The 20453-nt window shown below is 34.2% G+C and overlaps 1 protein-coding gene and 1 long non-coding RNA gene across 2 annotated transcripts; one reads left to right on the plus strand and one right to left on the minus strand.

Annotated features, from left to right (window-relative positions):
* Positions 1–1288: 1288 nt before the first annotated feature.
* On the plus strand, positions 1289–4166 carry LOC114580376. The gene is made up of 2 exons (XR_003701754.1): positions 1289–2569; positions 3969–4166. It is a non-coding gene; the product is annotated as an uncharacterized LOC114580376 (long non-coding RNA).
* A 786-nt stretch (positions 4167–4952) lies between these two features.
* LOC110101005 (UDP-glycosyltransferase 91C1-like) lies at positions 4953–6871 on the minus strand. Its single transcript, XM_020828740.2, has one exon. The coding sequence runs from the start codon at positions 6716–6718 to the stop codon at positions 5405–5407; it is 1314 nt and encodes a 437-aa protein (XP_020684399.2). The 5' UTR covers positions 6719–6871; the 3' UTR covers positions 4953–5404.
* Between the last annotated feature and the right edge of the window lie 13582 nt (positions 6872–20453).

The raw sequence follows: 20453 nt of genomic DNA on the forward strand, positions 1-20453 counted from the left end.
AGAGGAGAGATAGCCCTAACCCCATTCCTTAAATTCATCCCCAGTTCACCATCTGCCGTCAACAATGAGAACACTCTTGATGTACACTCTGAAGACAACATCCTCTCTTAGTCAAGCTTACGCCGCATTAGAGCACCATCTCATCGCTTTCCTTTCCAACCCTTCTTGTCACAAACAAATTGGATCATCTATGACGTCCAGCCAGAAGTTGGCTCCATCGCTAGCTTCCCGCTTTAGCCTCAACTTTGCCATGTTTTGTATCTAAAAAGAGTGGAATATTTCTTCTCTTTAGTCTTATGTTTAGGTAAGTCATGAGGTGTTGAAATTGTTCTTTTTGGTAATGGAATGATGGATCAAACATCTTCCTGGAAGTTTCCTCTCTTACTTAAATATTTATGCAACATTAACTAAATTTCTCTACAGGATCTTGGGTACAATTCCATCATACCTGGTGCTCTAGATGTCAGAATACCATCATTTAACAACAGCTTTTTTTTCAAATCTGTCATGCGCTCAACTATTATTTTTTTACTCCAAAAGCTGCTTCTTTGGTGCATCACAATTTTTGCAGATATCATATCACTCACTGTTTTTTTTTCTATGATGCACCGACACTTCTCTAAAGAGGCGTGCAGTGTCTGACACCGTGTCCGACACGACACTCGTCCGACACTCCCCGACACGTGTTCAGACACGCCAAAAACGTGTCCGATTAAAAAAAATATTAAAAACAAATTGGACACGCGTGTCGGACACTGACACTCGTATCTTAAATATTTTATAATTTTTTTAAAATATAATTTCTTATATTTGGCGAGATTTAAACTAAATTTCTTATTTCATATCCACAACACCAAATCAACGTCTGCATTTAATACCCATTCATCGAATATTCTCATTTTCATTTCTCTTTGGCAGTGAAGGTATTTTCATCTCCTCTCTTTTTGCACAATTACAAATCTTTCTCTTGTTGAACCAGAGTTAAAGTAGTGATATTCAATGATGATGATATTGAAGGCCAAAAACAAACCTCTAAAGCTAATCCTAGTAGTTGAAGCTTGAATGCTTGATGTTGTAGTAAGTGATTATTTGCTTATATTTTTGTGGTTATACTAGATATTTTATACTAAATATTTTATATTATAAGCTAGACAAGTTGTCATGTCATTCATTTATTATTATTTGTCATTTTTAATATGATATTACATTAATATATATACACTATATAAAAAAATGTATTGTCGTGTCCGCGCCGTATACGTGTCTTATATTTTCAAAAAAAGCCGTGTCCCGTGTCCGTGTCGTGTCGTGTCCGTGCATCATAGTTTTTATTTATAGGTTACGATCATATGTAATCATCAACGAACCGTTTGAAAGTCTCATGAAGCCCATATGACTAGATTGGATGAAAAGATAAATGAGTTGGAGGTTTTCTTATTTGCATGCCTCTGCATTATTTTTTCTCTTTCCATCTTTATTATTTTTGCTTCATGTTGGCAAGGAAGGAGACTTTCAAAAGCTAAACCTACAGGTTTTTACAGACTCTACTCTTGGCTCACTGCAAAGAATGGTGGCTGCAATTAACCTCTTACATCTCAAACTATTTGTATTTAATTTTATGATTTCTCATTCTTATGTTATATTTTTCTTCATCTCTTATTCATGTTGTGTCTTTTCCAACTTCTTATCTTTTTTATTCTTTTATTTAAATTTTATACATTTGGGTTTTTTTTTTTAATTTCTTCGCTATGTATGGTGTGCGAGGAAGTCAAGATCAAATTACTCCTTGGATGATGAGAACCAAAGCCTGCTAGCGAAGAATGACAAGGATGTACCAAAGAGCCGTCATGAATATATTGCTAGGGATGTCGATATTGGACACAACCCGAAAACCTGACCCGAAAATTTCGGGTTTGGGTTGACCCGAACCCAAAATGGGTCGGGTTCGGGTTCAATAATTCGATCTGTTTCAAAAATCGGATCGGGTCGGGTTGACCTGGACCCGAAGCGGGTCGGGTTCGGGTTGACCCAAATAGTACCGGGTCAGTTTCGGGTTCGACCCTAACCCGACCTGTGACCCGAAATTGACACCCATAGCTGTTTAGACTAACGTTTTGAAAATCGGACCGGACCGGCCGGTTCGACCGGTTCAACCACGAACTGATCCGGCGGGCGGTCCGGGAAGAGGAGGAAACCAGGCAATTTATTAACCGGGTAATAACCGGTTCAAAATCCGGTTGAACCGGTTAACCGCCGAACCGGGAGGTATAAGAATAATCGGCCGGTCCGTAAAAGCTCTAATTTTAGCCCTTGATCTGCGATCGAACGGCGTAGATACATTGGGTATCGGTATGTAAGAGGTATTAGTCGCTCGCGGCTCGTTTTCCCTAGCATACAACGACTCCTACTCGCGGCTCGTCTACCTCAGTTCTTCCAGAAGTGGTCGTCCCGGACCTCACAGCCGCCGGCGAACACCGTTTACTGCTCGGCGACTTTGCCAGTTAAGCTGGGGAAGAAATCACGTTTGGCCACCTACCCGATCCGTTGAGCTCGGACGATTCAGACGCAGGTTCTAGAATTTCTAATTTTTTGAGTAACTTTTTTACACATTAGCTTGCCGCCTTGCATTTCTCCAAATCATATTGATATGCTTGCATTTTTTCAATGTTTCTCCATCTATGCTTGCTGTAATGGTTGAGAAATACCGAAAACTGCTCGTGATTCAACCTGTGCAGACATCTTGATTTTAGATATTTTTTTTATTTTTATGGTTTTAAACTTGTTCTCTATTTTTCTTTGAAGTCTAAGAAAATCATTGTTTATCTCAGTTAGTAGAATTCTGAATTCCACTCTTCTTTTTTTCGTGCTAGATCGCAAATGGTAGACCTCCATGACTTGGAATTTTTATTTTTTTGGTTCTAAACCCTAAATCCAATTGGCACATTTTGTTGGCGCATTGAGTGCCCAACAGATAATCTAATAGCACCATTCTAAAATCAAGATTGCTATGGCAAACATGATTTCAGTAATCAGATGATCTGTCGTTGTGTTCTGTTTATCTCAGTCAGTATATGCTTGTCTTTTGCTTAAGCTTAATCCCTCTAATGCTTTCAAGATACATTATTTCAGTAATTGATGTCATGTTTATGTATTTAGAAAATTTAACTTTTATTTATTTTTTTATTTTTATTTATTACGTCATCCGGTTCGACCCCGGTTCGTCCGGTCGAACCGTGAACCTCTCCTTCTTCTGGTTCGTTGTCCGGTCCGGTTTTCAAAACCTTGGTTTAGACTATTAATTCTTGTAAATTAGCTATAGCAACACAAAATTTTAGAGCCGATAGTCGCCTCGGAGAGGGTGGCTTTGGTCGAGTATATAAATGAAGCTTAGAAAGTACTAAACATTTATTTTTCTTATTTTGGATCTTGATGGTTTAGTCTCTTAATTATAATGATTTTTTTGTAATTTATTAGGTCAATTAAATCTAAGCATCAATATATCAACATAACGTCAAATAGTTAGGACAAAGTTAATCATTGTGAAGACGATCAAATAAAAATGATACTGTTTAGTTTTTTGTTTAAAATAGATGCTTATTGTATAACCTGATTAATTTTATAAAATGAGCAACAATAAATAATTATAAAATTTACACAATTATTATATAAAATTAATATCTATAACTTTCCACTAAGATAATTAATAAATATTATTATTTAAAAAAATAAAACTAATAATTTTATCTTTTCATCAAAGAATAGTATAAATGCAAATTTAGCAATCTAATATTTTTTTTATTTTTTAAAATTTTATTCACGTGCATCATTTGCACGCATATTTTATTAGATATAATTGGTATAGCCTATTATAAATTATTTTTAATTTTTAATTTTATATTTCTTATATTTTAAAAATTTTTTCGTGCATTTATACTAGTAAATTTAAAAAAAGGTTTTTTTTTTCACAGCAGCTTGACAACTATCTTTACAAAGAGCTGTAGCCATCCAAAACAGACCCTAAACGATAATGGATCGAAGGCTTGCAAAAGGATCAACATGAGTTGAGATGAGATCTCATGATTTAAATGTTCTAATGTGGCGAAGATAAATTTTATTACTAGATCAAAAAAATAAAAATAAAATATAAAACTTTGGATGTTTGGTTATATTATGTTTATCTAAATAATTAAAAAATTGTTTAAAGAAAAATAAGCAATGGAGCAACTACTTCCTCATACTTTGGAAAAATTATTCTGTACGGTCACCGAACGGCGTCTGGAGGCAAAGCAGAGCACGCCATGTCACTTTTTTATTGTGTATCGGTGCTATGTACAAGATTACATGGCGCGCTCTGATTTACCTATAAACGGTCCAGTGATCGCACATAATAGTTTCTCCATACTTAAACCATAAGGGTACATTCTTTACCCCCACCCATCAAAGCCATGGGTGATGGGTCTTGCAATCATCGCGAGATACTCTCATTAATATGATAATTGTTAATATTATATATTGATAATATTAAAAATGAATATTCACATAAAAATTGAACTCTTTTTTATTTTAAATTTTTTTTTATAAATTGAAGACAACCTTTTAAGTATTTGAATAATTTTAAAAATTATATTTTAATTATAAATTATGTTCAAATTTAAAAAATAAATAAAAAGAAAATTACATTATCGTACCACATCATTAAAATTTAAGCAGGAAATATATTCTATAAATTTCCTAAAAATTTTATTATCTTTTAATTGAATCATAATATTACCTATATTACTCATTCATATTTTAAAATTAAATAAACACATAATTGAATACATAAATTTAATTTTTGTAATCTTGAATACGATAAATTAATCACGCGTATTTGCTCCTTCTCCAATTTTTTTTTTTAATTAAGCTCATTTTGCTTTATAAATAATTTAAAATAAAAATATTTTTAAAAATTATTTATAAAAACAATAGGAAAAATAATTAAAAAAATAAATACCATGTAAGTTTTGCTCCAATAAAACATATAATTATATAAATAGTCACTTGCTACAAACAAACATGACACTTCAACAATTCAATAAAGCTTCAACTTAGGGACAAATTGAAAACATCAAAGACAAGTACACATGAGAAATTATTCTGTGTGAAGTACGAATATAAAGAATTATTTGAATATGTGAGCGTACATATTTGTAAACAGTGTGTACAAAAATTTGTACACACTGTGTGTAAACTCAGAATCTGGACAGTTCTTGCTGTCTGGACTCCACACAGAATAATTTCTCCACACACACAATACTTCACTTAATGAAAATCATTAAAATTAAGATTTTTAATGTGCCAAAGAACTTACGTCATTAGCTCCACTCTCACTAGCAGAAGGTCTCCAAAATGCATAATTACCGACTCAAATTGGCTTGTTTGCCATCTGATGTTTCTGCCAAAGGGCTTTCACAAGCTCAGTGATATACTCCTCCTGAAGCTTCTTACTCCCAAAAATCTCTTTCCCTGCTCTTGCTTTCTTCCTCACCTCCTCTCCTTCCTCCTCCACCATCAAAATCCTCAACTTCCTCACAATCTCCACCGCAGAAAAGTAACCATCTTCATCATTTCTCACTATTTCCACCGCGTAACCACTCTCCACCAAATGTCTTGCGGTCAGTCCTTGTTCATATTTCATCGGCAAAACCGCCATCGCCGCCCCAACCACCATCCCTTCCACAACAGAGCTCCACCCACCATGTGTCAGAAACCCGCCGATAGCCCGATGGGCAAGCAATCGGGACTGGGGAACCCAACCCATCCACACTAGCCCTCTCTCACCAATCCTCTCGACAAATCCCTCCGGCGGCAATCCCACCCGCAAAACCCAGAGGAACGGTAAATCACTCTTCTCCAACCCTAATGCGATCTCATCAATCTGCTCTCTCGTAAGAATCGCCTCAGATCCAAAAGCAACATAGATCACCGATTGTTCCTTTTGCTCATCAAGCCATTTGGATATTCTCATCCATGTCTCACTCTCCTCCTCGTCAATAGATGAAGGGAGGAACCCCACAGGGATACAATTTTCACCAAGCAAATCGATCCATTTGCCCTCAAACTCCCTAAATGTTCTGCTAAGCATGAATTCGTTGGTTCGTCTTTTTTTTTCTTTTGGAAGAAAGGGGCGAATCTGGATTGCCTCGAATCGGCGGAGGGCCACTGTGGTTGGGAAGGGGATGATATCCGACGCAGTTGTAAGTGTTTTTAACGAATCGTGTTTCGCGTAATGATCTAAAACTGCGATTGCAGCGGCGCTGAAGATGCTGAAAAAAGCGGAGTTCATGCTAAAGCGGGAAGCTAGTGCTGGAGCCCAACTTATGGCAGGGAAGTCGTAGATGATCCAATTTGGTTTTCCGTAAGAAGGGTCGGAGAGGAAGGCGATGAGGCGGTGCTCTAAGGCGGCGTATGCTTGAAAAAGGAGTTGGCCTTCATCAGAGTGGAGATCTGAAGTGTTCTCAATGTTCGTGCCAGATGGTGAGAAGGGAATGAATTTGAAGAAAGGGGTTAGGGTTTTGGGGATCGAAGGAAGGCGATGGATGGTGGAGGGGGTGGTGAAAAAGGAGATCTGGAGACCTTTAAGAGCGAGGGATTTGGAAAGCTCGAAGAAAGGAAAGAGATGGCCCATGGCCAACCAAGGCACCATCACAATATGAAGCTTGCCATTTTCTTCTTCCATAGCTGAGCTCTCTGTTTCTCTATGAAGCTTGCCATTTTAATATATAATGGACCACATGATGATATCAATTTTGATTATTATTAGTGTCTTCAAGTAAGTAGTTGAATCACAATTGTAATTATTGCTTTGTTTATGACAGTTTTTTATTTCTTCTTAAAATAGTTTTTTAGTACGAAAATTTTAAAGACTATTTTAAAAAGTAGTAAGAAAACCCTCTCAAACAAAACCTAAATGAAGAGAAATTATTAAGCAAAATAAATGTTGCTTAAATTCTTTTATTAATTAGAGAATCAGATTCCAAAATTAGCGGGTTAAGTTAGATTTACCTGACATTTGAGACAACTTTTTTACTTTTTTTCTTTTAGACTACAATCATAATTTTTATTTAGCGGCTGTAATTTTGTTGCTTTGAAGTAAATTTTGTAATTGAAAACAGTTCTCTACAATAAATTTTAAAAAAGTTATTTTTTTTCACAATAGCTTGACAACCACATTTAAAAAAAAAAAATTTCACCGTAGCTTCACAACCACATTTTTCACAGTAGTTCAAATTAATAAGTACAGATGTAGAGATTTTGCATATATTCTAAGGGCGAATTATTGCGTCCGGTCACCGGATGTTCGAACATCCAATCCGGTGACGCCACGTCACCTAAATATACTGGGTCCCGGTGTATTTTGGTGACGTGGTGACACCGGATTGGTGTCCGGATGAATCCGGACACCGGACGCAATAATTTGTCGGGTTTAAGGGGGCAGTGCCCCGGAGCAATATTTGGTTGTAAGGACATATTTTTTTTATTCTCTTTACTAATTCTCTATGTATTTGGTTCATGGCTCCCTAACAATAACACATCTACACAATGAAAGAAATAGATGGCGGGGGACAAATTACCTAAAAAATTATTATTACTTTTTTTATTTTATTATATAAATAATATTAAAAATGAATATTCACATAAAAATTTAACTTTTTTATTTTAAAAAATATTTTAATAAATTGAACACAACCTTTTAAGTATTTGAATATTTTTAAAAATTATGTTTTAATTATAAATTATATTCAAATTAAAGAAAATTACATTATCGTACCACTACATTAAAACCTCTCATATTAATTTTCATCATTATTACTGTATCCAAATAATGACACAACCTCCTAATAAAAAATGAATATAAATGACGAGAATCATTGAGAAAGTCGTCCCAAATAAAATCTAAATGACGAGAAATAAATAGAAAAAATAAATGTTGCTTAAATTCTTTTTGTAAAAAGATAATCATATTCCTAAATTAGCGGGTTAAGCTAAATTTAGCCGACATTTGGGACAACTTTCTTATTCTTTTCTTTTAGGCTACAATCATAATTTCTATTTAGCCACTATATTTTTGCTGCTTTAAAGTAAATTTTGGGATGCGTTGGATAAGAGCAGTAAATACCCCGTAGAGCGAAGCAGTAAATACCGCGTAGAGCGAAGAAAGCTTATGGAGAAGTTGAATAGGGTAAAGCTGAATAGGCTTTAGGTAGATCCGCCCCTGACCACAACTTCCTATACCGGTTCAACTAGAGTAATTATTCTGTCCGGACACCGAATGCATCTAGAGACCAATAACAAAACGCCACGGCACTATAGTGCTCGGTACCATGCTCGGAACAGCACTCGGTACACGGTATTTTCACCGGATATAATAATTTTTCGTTCAACTGACGTCTTATCATTGAGCTCCATCCTGACTTCCTTTTCTTTGCCATAACAAACTCCATTGCATCTTGCTTACATTCTTCTATGGTCAACGTGTGCGACGAAGGTGATGAGATCAACGTTGTGCGAAGGTGGAAACGATAGTGAAACCGACGGCTTGCAAAAGCATCAACATGAGTTGAGATGAGATCTCATGATTTAAGTGTTATGGTGTAATGAAGATAAATTTTATTATTGGATCATAGAAATCAAAATGAAATATAAAACTTTCGATGTTAGGTTATATTATGTTTATCTAAGTAATTAAAAATTTGTTTAAAGAGGAATAAGCAATGGCGCAACCACTTCCTCATACTTAGGAAAAATTATTCTATGCGGTCAGCAGACGGCCTCCGGAGACAAATCAGAGTGCGCCACATCATTTTTTTTGGTGTGCTGGTACTATGTACCGTTGTGTACCGGATTACCTGGTATTAAGGTGTCCATTGGATTTAAGAGTTCAGCATGTTCGATGTTTCACCTTCCAACGAAGTAGATGAAGAGTGTGGGATGTGTTGGATAAGAGCAGTACATACCCCGTAGAGCGAAGAAAGCTTACCGAGAAGGCGAGAAGTTGAACAGGGTAAAGTGAAATCGTAAGAGCTATAATTACTGTATAATCGTATACCCATTGGAAAGTTAAGATGAAGGTAAGCAAAGCAGTTATGACTTAAGTTGAAGAGGCCTATAATTGAAGAAGAGAGACCTATCAAAGGACGGCGGGAAGATGAATGATGTTAGGAAAAGCTGAAGACAAAATGAGTCATGCACGAATATATAAGGAAGGTTAACGGCTATTAATTGGGTCAAATGAAGATTAATTACTATGCATTTAAGTTGAAGTGAGACGAATCGTGAATACCCAATCACGAAACTCAGAAATTCGATACGGGAAATTGTGCAGAATTTGGTATAGATGAAAATTCAAGCAGTTTTTAAAATAGTAATATAGATTTAAGCGGCAGTAATTTTGTGGTAATGGATATTAATTTGTATAATTATTATATATTTTTATATTTATTAATTATTTATAATACAATGAAGGGATAAGATAATTTTAGAACAAAAAAATTAATAGTCAATATTTAATGTGAAAGGAAATTCAAGAAGCTTTTATAATACTAGTATAAATGCACGTGCACATGGTGCACGTAAATAAAACTTTTAAAAACTAAGAAAATGATATTATAAAATTTAAAATTAATTTATGATATGCCATATGATGATATTAAATACTTTATGAATATTACATGTAATAATTGTATATTTACATATGGTTTATACATAATAAATAGGCATATATTCTTATATTATTTTTCAGATATACTCATTAGAAGTGTGTTAGATGAAGTGAAAACTTGTGTTAATGTGTAATGCATGGTGTCCTAATCGATTGATATTTTTGACATCGATATAATATCCATTAGAATATTACATTAGTCATTAAAAAAATAAAGTCGCACATATAGCATTATCTACAACAGTGTAAACTTATCAGGAAAGCAACAATGAATAAATACAATGAAAAATAGTAATAACTATATATAGATGCTCCTTGGATTTAAGCATTTACTACCTATATATAAAACCAGGATTTTGAGAAGCGATGGAAATAATAGAATTGTTCTCAGAAGTGTACAATTCAGTTGATAACTTATTGCATCCATAAATAGATAAACAGCGTAGGACACATTTGTCCTCAGAGAATAAGAACGATATGGATAGAAATATTTCCTTGGAGATCAGTTATCAAACTGATAGCGAAAACAAATAGAATAAGTAGAAAGGATGTCAAACAAATTTGTTGATCTTTTAAAATACATAGTAAAATTTCAATAAAATTGAAGTACTACAAGGAATAAAAAGTTTAGGGAGCAGGAATAAAATAATATAAGAAAAATAATTTCTTAAATGTTAAACCATATATAAAAAGATGCTTGATTGTTGTAATATATCAATTAAAATAACATAGACAAATTCATTACGTAATATTTGATGTTGAAAGAGTAGAGGCATAAATGAACTATCTTGCGAGTCCTTGCTAATCTACTTCTCTTGTACTTAGTTGGTCTCAAGTGAGGAATCTAAATGTACCAAAAAGTGCAATCAGCCTCCATTAACATGAAGCAACTATAAACAAAATAATAAAGCATCAAAGAAATTTCTAATTAGGATAAGCCCATTTCATAAAAAAAAAAAATAAATAAGAGTGACATCATTACTTACACAAAGATGTCAAAATAAAAAAATTTAAGAGTAACTGGATAATATATAACAATTGAGAGATTAGTTATGTCAAGCATTGATTGAACAAACAGGCAATGATGTAAGAATTTCATGAATGAAAAGCATGAAACTATAATAAGTTAAGCTTTGATGCCTTAATCAATTAATAGGATATATATCTACAAAAAACCTTAATCAATTAAAGACCAGGTCAATTCTTTCTAATTTATAAATTAACGATGAAGAACGTTTATGAAGTAAAAAATAAAAAAACTCGTACAAAGTGGAGTTAAGCTTTGAACCCTAACATAATTAGTTGCTCCCAAGATATAATGGTGCATGTGATGATAGGGAAAATCTGGCACAAGATTTGTCAACAAATTGAAAAAAAAGATTGAAACAGATAATTTATTGCAACTACCTAGCTTTTCATCACTAAATCAAATATTATCCTAGAAAAAAAAAAACATAACCAGCGAGGTGCATGTGCAATCCACGATAACCGCAATATCTAAGATTGGAAATTCTTAGGAAGGGAAATGAATTTTAAAGAAGAAAATCAGAACTTAACCTAAAACAAATTATTGGCTTCTTCCATTTCGCATCTCCCATAATGTTATGGATCTGCCAATAGTGAAAGATATTAATCGTATGTAAAACTTGCATGATGAAGAAAATTTACTTCTTTTATTAATTCTCTGATTTCAAAGAAGAGTTTTAGTGACAACCCTTGTTTTTATTTTTTAGCTAAATTTCCTATTTTCAACACATTTAACATAAAACAATGGTTACAAAACATAGATATTATTCTCACCCTAACACGATTTGGTAACCGTTGCTGTACCACATATACATAAAAATTATACAAAATTGAATGAGTAATGGCATTAAGGCAAGTTGGGATTCCACGTAGTCACAGTAGCTATAGGGCACATCAAACCCAACAAATAATGTCAAAATATCTTAAATAACTATCATAGTGTCATTCATGGAGCTCTTCATACCTTATTTAGTTGATAGATTTCAATCATTGTCCTTGAACTCTCTTCGATCAAGATAACGTGGCTGAATGCCACTTCCTTGGCATGTGGTGCACGTTAAAGCTCCAACACCTTCACAGTTGATGTATTGGGATACTTCACTTTCTCCTCCGCCAACTATTGTAGTTATAGTTCCTTTTCATGTGCAAAACCTGCATTGCTTAGCTCTGGATCCATTACAGGGGAAGCAAGGCTGTGTATTCTCTCGCTTAGCCGCATTGTCGATCCGGGTCTCATAGAAAAGTGGGATTCCTTTGTCGAAGGCAACGCTGACATCGCCGACGGAGATGGCGACGACCGTGTTGTGGTCGAGCTCTACAGCCCTAATGCGGTGATAGGAAGCTTGGCGGCGGCTTCGTCCGAGCTTGAGGGATTGAGAGAGGGATAAGTTATTTTGAAGAAAGCATGTAATAAATGATGAGCACAGACTTTGGATAGTTGGTGTCGTAGCCATTCTTCAGAGAGAGCTTTAGTGTTTGATTTCAACTTCTTTCATCCCAACATGCCACAACAAATTTTGGAAGTTCCAACGGCTTTCAGCGAGGAGTTCCAGCTGCAAGGAGTTCTAACAGGGAGCAAATGGAGAAGGTTTGATGGATATTCCAACCGGATTGAAGTTGCTCAGTTTCTTCATCTTCCAAGAAGTCGAATATGAAAATGCAGTAATTGGGAAGATGTGAAATAAACGAATTAAATTTTTCAAGAAGACGTCGAGAAGTCGAATGTGAAGAGGTGGTGACGCTAGATGTGAAATAAATAAACGAATTAAATCTTCCGAAAAAATAAATGCGAAGAGGCCCGGAGTGAGAAAATTTATCAAGAAGTTAAACAGTCAGAAGAAGTCGTAGGAGCTCAATGGTCGAAACAATTGGCGAAGATACGTTACCGAAGAAGATGGCAGAGACGGGAAGAAGAAAATTTACGGTAGAAGCGATGAGTCGCACCCAAATACCAAGCAAAAGGGAAAATTTGGAAGGCGAAAGGCCTAGGCGACGCCGGTTAGAAGAAATGTTGTTGAAGTTATAGAAATTGAAGAGACCGTAATAAATGGGGAAGGAATCTACTAAGCCGAAGAGTTAAAGAGAAGAAATCTACTTTGATAATAAAATAATAAGCTTGAATTAGAGTGGTATCCAAAGGGACGCTCGAAAGTGAAACGCTATGCAGTGAGATAGTATATATGTGAATTTTTTTTATTATTAAATATTTTTAATAGAATGGTCAGGCCAAGATAACTAAATAAATAAGTATAATGGATGAACAGATGTTGCCGGATGAAGAAAACTCAAGCCCTTTTATTAGTAGTGAGTATAGATTAGTATAGATTATATAATGGAATAATATTAAAAATAATAAATCACAAAAAAATTTAACTTTTCTATTAAAAAAATATTTTTATTAAATTGAAGACAATTTTTAAGTATTTGAATATTTGTAAAAATTATGTTTAATTAAAAATTATATTCAAATTAAAAAATAAATAAAAAGAAAATTACATTATTGTACCACTGCATTAAAACCCCTCTGTATGTTTTTAACTTGTGATGGACCACGTGATGATATTAATTTTCAACATTATTAGTGTCTCCAAATAATAGACAACCTTCTTTTAATGCACATTTAATTTTGCAGGCTTTAAAAGTTGAGTGGGAAAACATTAATATATTAGAAGTATAAAGTAAAATAAATACATGTAATATCAAATGCTTTAAAAACTGGACCGCGATGTGTCGGACGCGAGTTCAACCCATAACAACGGTTTGAGGAACGTCCGATCCTGAAAACAGTCTATCTGCATTAACTGGTGGTTTTGGGATGAACCGCCAAGTTCAACGGGTAAACCGGCGAACCGGTCTCGGTTTTTTAAAATCGGCGTTCAAGTTATGAGGGAAATAAATATTAAACTTAATAATAATTATATATAATATTATCTATAAAACTCTCAATTTAAATTAAATAATATTATTATATGTCATCAATGCCATGTCTTCATGATTATCTTAAAAGCTCTTGTTAGAGAGAAAGCAAGAAGGTATATACACTATACAAAAAAAAACTTCTAAGGATGTGGACTAAACATACAAGGAAATAGTCATCTTTAGTTTCATATTCATACTCTTCACAACTTTTTTTTTAATGTTTTGAAAATTGATTTTAATAATATGAATAATTTTTTTTTAGTTGATAATATTTATTTTTTAATTGATAATATTTATTTTTTTTATTTTTTATCTATTTATTTTTATATTTTTATTTATATTCTTTATTAATAGCTCTAAAATTCATTTGTTTTTCCTCTAAATTTTTTTATGTTACTAAATGAAATAATTTTTTATTAAAATTTAATTATATATTATATTATAATTTTATATTTTGGTAATTTTAAATAATTTATATTTATAAATTAAATTTAAATATGTAATATAATAGAAAAATTTATATTTAAATTATATGGTTATTATCTTCTTTATTTTGTTAATTTTATTAATTTTTATAATAATAATGTTACCTTTTTCAGTTGTGAAAACCGACCGGACACAACGAACCGGAAGAGGGAGGTTCACGTTTTGAACCGGTTCGACCGGTCGAACCGGGTCGAACTCGGATGACGTAATAAAAATAATAATATTATTGAAAATTAATAACATAAAAATCATATAATATAAATATATTGAGCATTTAATATCATTTATAAATTTTAAATATATCAATAAATTTTTATATCATATAAAATATCTTTTAACGCATAATTATATTTATAAAGAATATATACTTTAATTAATATAATAATTTATAATATAAAATTTATGATTTAATATAATATAACTATAATTATATATGTCCATCTTAATAATATTTATAATTTTTAAAATTATATACTAATACATAATTATAAATATAAATATTCATTTAAAATTATAAATATTTTATATTTTATAAGAATAATATTTAATATAATATATAAAGTTTATAATATAATTATATAATATATATATGTATAATTTTTATAATACATATCATTTTCAAAATTTATAGCGCGAACTAAAAAAAATTGAAGCCCAACTAAAAAATTTTTTGAAGCCGCATACTAGCCCAAAATAAGCCGCCAAGTCAGCACTCTAACTATTCATACAACTTCTTTAGTCCCACATCATAGGGGGAGCTTAAAGATGTTTCCTTGAACCTTTATAAAGTGAGAAGTACACTCTCTTTGGAATAAATTATGTGGGGTATTTAAAGATAACTTCACTGTATTATGACTGAAATTAATCATCATATTTAATAAAATATTTTTTATAAAAGTTTAAAAAATTTTAATAAACAAAAAATGTATTTTTAAATTTCTAATTAATAACAAAATATAAATATTTTTATGAACTGGGTGCCGGTTCTTTCCACCCGGACCGGTTCAACGGTTCAACGCGTTGAACCGCCGGTTCAATCCGGTTTTGATCCGGTTTTATGCAGAGACAGGTTCTGAAGCTGGTCTCGGACCGGCGCACCAGACCGGTTCACGGTCGACCGGTTGAACCGGCCGGTCGCGGCCGGTTTTTCAAACCTTGCTTATTTATATGTCATGCGGTTCGACTGGTCGAACAGGTCTAACCGTGAACCTCTCCTTTTTTCGGTTCGTTGTCGGGGAGTCGGGTTTTCAGAACTTGGTAAATATGTCATATTGAAAAAAAAAATATGATTTGATATAAATATTAATGTAAATTAAAATAAAAAAAATTAATATTCAATTTCAGGTTATCTAAATACATTTAGCAAATTTATAATTAAACTGATCAGCTTGACTAGACGAATCGAATGACATCAAAAGTGATCTGATCCGTATTCAAACGTGCCTAAATCAATTGATCAAGATGGGAGATATACATAAAGCTAATGAAGATGATGATATGATAGCATGATCAGCACTTGGACATTTCAAATAGGTTGAAGGTGCATGATTCAATGACTACACTATAGTATAACAAGCTTTTTCCAATAAGTTTTAATTTCATGCATGCTTTATAAATAAATTTAAAGGCAATATTATTATAATACTCACTAATTTTTTTATTTTTATTTTTGTTTTGACTAGCCTCAGATGGCCAAACCATTAGGAAATCTCTTGCGAGGAAGTCAAGTAAATATGGTCGAGTGCATCGAGATATATGTGTAAAAATGGCATGTTCTCTGGATGACCTCCATTTATAAAGCAGGCTTCGCAAGCGCGTTCAGAACACCAAAAAACTCAGGATAGGCACCCATATTGCCTAGGTGTCGACTCATAAAAATTAACAACCCGTGCAAGTAAAAAGAGTGCGACCCTATGCGTAAACGATAAAATTTTAACAAATATGTTAAATTTAGATTTAAAATAAATTCATAATTATTATATAAATTGATTTTTAAATATATGTGCATACATATATATAAAGTACAACATCATCAAGCATTTTTCTCATCGGCTACATGAATCCTTTTTCGTTGCTATGCTATGTTCAAAGTTAAATTATCATTTTAATCAATAAAAAAATGTCATTTCTAATATTTTCTTACCAAGTCTTTTTAGGTCTAACTTTCTTAACATATGTCAAATCTAATACATCTACTTTTCTAACCGGTTCATCATAAGGTCGTTATTTTATGCAACCAAACAATCTAAGGTGAATCTATCTAATCTTATCTTCCACTGGAGCTACTCCAACCTTTTCACGTATATGCTCATTTTGTATCCTTTCTCTATGAGTAAAACCACTCATCCACCTGAGCATCCTCATCTATGCAACACTTAACTTAATATTATGATTCTCTTTTAATGTCCAATATTCTAAACCATAAGCATTGCATATCTAACCACCATCTTATAGAATTTTCCCTTAAGTTTGAGGGGGACTTTTCTATCACACAACAAGCCCGATGCATTCCTCTACTTCATTCATCCAAATTGAATAATACTAATAATATCCTAATCTATTTCATCATCACTATGAATAATAGATCCAAGATATATGTTGACCTCATTTTTGTGTGAGATCACTAGGACCCATCCATACTTCTACATGTTGATCTGATGGTTGACAATCTTCCAGTTGTCAAACATTCAGATCAAAATCCAGACCTCTGTTTAAACTTCAATTCAAACCTCAAATCTATACTTCTATTCAATCTTAAATCCAGACCTTAATCCAGTCTTCAATCAAACCTCAATCTAGCTTTCAATCAAACTCTAATCCAGCTCTCAATCAATCTTAAATCATATCCAATCATCCAATTGATTGTCATTGATGTGGATAATGCAAACTCAATCAATCCAATTCAAAACTTCTCTAGAAGGCTTGCCTTGTTGCCTAAGGATCCTCTCAGGAATTTGGTGTTAACTTCACCGAAAATTTCAGTATGGTAGCCAAAATGGTTACAATTCGTATGCTCAACTTGACATCTCAAACGCCTTCCTCCATGGCGACTTGCATGACGAAGTCTACATGAAACAACCTCGCGGATTCGAAGACAGCCAACACCCGCATTTAGTTTGCAAACTCCACAAATCAATTTATGGACTCAAGCAATCTCTGCGACAATGGTTTCAAAAATTCACAACATTTCTTCAAACCCTCGGCTTCGAATTCAACAAGGCTGATCCTTCCCTTCTTCTTTTTAATCAAGCCGATATGTGCAAGTACATTCTTATATATATTGACGACATTCTCATTACAGGAAATAATCTCGCCAAAATACAGTTCAAGCTGCAATAACTTCACTCCAAATTCATCCTCAAGCAGCTCGGTGACGTCTCACTATTCCTCGGTATCCAGGTGATCAAAACAAAATATAGTTACTTTTTAATTCATTCACACTATGCAATGGAATTACTCTCTCACGCAAGTTTCACTAATTGCAAACCTTCCAACACACCGGTGCCCACCAAGCAAACTAAACAAGTGGATGTCCACCCATACTCCGATCCCCAACTCTTCCGCAAACTCGCCGGATCTCTACAATATATATCCATTACTCGACCAGACATCACCTTTGCCACCAACTCAATATGTTAACAAATGCATCACCCTCGCAATTGCGACTACCAAGCACTCAATGTTTATTTAGGTATCTCAAAGGCATGTTGGACTTCAGCCTTCCATTAACAATCGGTGATCTATGGCTCTGCACCTACACCGATGCTAACTGGGTGGTCGATACAACTGACCGGAAATCCATATATGGATTTTGTACCGTTTTTGGCCACAACCTCATCTCGTGGTCAGTCAAGAAATAAACGACCGTCTCACGATCGTCAACAGAGGCTGAGTATCGCTCGCTCTTATTCGCCACCTCCTACATCTTATGGATTCGTCGATTAGCAGATGAATTACGTATTACACAAAATCTTCCAACGATAAATTATTGCGACAACACCTCCGCTATCGCACTCGCCAACCTTGTCTTCCACGCAATGACAAAACATATCTAGATTGACTATTATTTTATCAGCGGCCACATACAACAGGGTGCCATCAACATTGCTCACATTTCCTCCACTGATCAAATCGCTGACATACTCACTAAATCTCTTCCCATAAATTGGTTCAACAACCTGAGGTCCAAATTAACCATTCAACCCCAGAACGATTAAAGGATCGAATAGTTAATTTGAGGTGGACTGTTAAGAAATTGGCCACGCCAGCAAAACCATTTTGTCCTTTCTTGTTTTTATTTTCTTATATATATATATATATATATATATATATACCTGGTTGTAATAGCTAGACATCAATAATACAATTCTTGTTTTCTTCTCTCTTCCCGTGTCCTTCTTCTCTGGGTCGGCTCTATCCAAGAACTTCTACAATAAGAACATCCATGATTAAAGCAAAAAGATATGGTTAAGTTTGTTCAAGCTTGATTTGAGCTTTTCGGTTTGTGTTTACGCTTGGTTTTCTTAAAAGAATAGTTGTTAATGTTTGGATTATGTTTGGTTCATGTTCGCCTCATTTTGATCGTCCCGGACGATCGCAACTTCGTCCCGGGACGATTTGGCTCTGGACGAATTTCGTCCAGACGAAATTAAATAGCGTCCCTGACGACTTGCCCTCTGGAAAATTTTCGTCCAAACGAACCATGCAGCCAGAAATGTTTTCCTGCACAACCTGTACCGATCGTCCCGGACGATCCAACTTCGTCCGGACGAACCTGGGAGCAAAATGGTCTTTACAGATGCTCCTTCCCTTCTTCTTTTTAATCAAGCTGATACGTGCAAGTACATTCTTATATATGTTGACGACATTCTCATTATAGGAAATAATCCAGCCAAAATATAGTCCAAGCTGCAATAACTTCACTCCAAATTCTGCCTCAAGCAGCTCGGTGACGTCTCACTATTCCTCGGTATCCAAGTGATCAAAACAAAATCTAGTTACTTTTTAAATCAGTCACACTATGCAATGGAATTACTCTCTCACGTAGGTTTCACTAACTGCAAAACTTCAAACACACCGGTGCCCACCAAGCAAACTAAACAAGTGAATGTCCACCCATACTTCGATCACCAACTCTTCCGCAAACTCGTCGAATCTCTACAATATATATCCATTACTTGACCAGACATCGCCTTCGCCACCAACTCAATCTGTCAACAAATGCATCACCCTCGCAATTGTGACTACCAAGCACTCAACGTTTACCGAGGTATCTCAAAGGCACGCTGGACTTTAGCCTCCCATTAACAATCAGTGATCTACGGCACTGCACCTACGCTGATGCTGACTGGGTGGTCGATACAACTGATCGGAAATCCATATATGGATTTTGTACCTTTTTAGGCCACAACCTCATCTCGTGGTCAGTCAAGAAATAAACGACCGTCGCACGATCATCAACAGAGGCTGAGTATCGCTCGCTCTAATCCGCTACCTCTGATATCCTATGGATTCGTCGATTAGCAGATGAATTCCGCATTATACAAAATCTTCCAAAGAGAAATTATTGAGACAACACCTCCGCTATCACGCTTGCCAACCCCGTCTTCCACGCAATGACAAAACATATCGAGATTGACTATCACTTTATTAGTGGCCACATACAACAAGGCGCCATCAACATTGCTCACATTTCCTCCACTGATCAAATTGCTGACATACTCACTAAATCTCTTCCCATAAATCGGTTCAACAACCTAAGGTCCAAATTAACCATTCGATCCTAGAATGATTACAGGATCGAATGTTAATTTGAGGCTGACTGTTAAGAAACTGGTCACGTCATCAAAACTGTTTTGTCCTTTCTTGTTTTTATTTTCTTCAACATATATTTATATATATATCTACCTGGTTCTAATAGCTAGACATCAATAATACAATTCTTGTTTTCTTCTCTCTTCCTGTGTCCTTCTTCTCTGGGTCGACTCTATCCAAGAACTTCTACAATAAGAACATCCATGATTAAAGCAAAAAGATATGGTTAAGTTTGTTCAAGCTTGATTTGAGCTTTTTGGTTTGTGTTTACGCTTGGTTTTCTTAAAAGAATAGATGTTCATGTTTGGATTATGTTTGGTTCATGTTCGCCTCATTTATGCTTATCGAGCTTTAAATAAATGAGTCTTATTGAGCCTACTAACAAATAATCACTTAGAGGCGTTCGTGAACATGTATAAGGAGTAATTTTGATCTATAAAACGAGTCTATTCACAAAGAAACAAGCTCATAAAATGATTATTCTTATATATATAATATTGTTCATGAA

This window comes from Dendrobium catenatum, unplaced genomic scaffold, assembly GCF_001605985.2.
Source record: "Dendrobium catenatum unplaced genomic scaffold, ASM160598v2 fragScaff_scaffold_989, whole genome shotgun sequence".
Lineage (NCBI taxonomy): Eukaryota > Viridiplantae > Streptophyta > Magnoliopsida > Asparagales > Orchidaceae > Dendrobium > Dendrobium catenatum.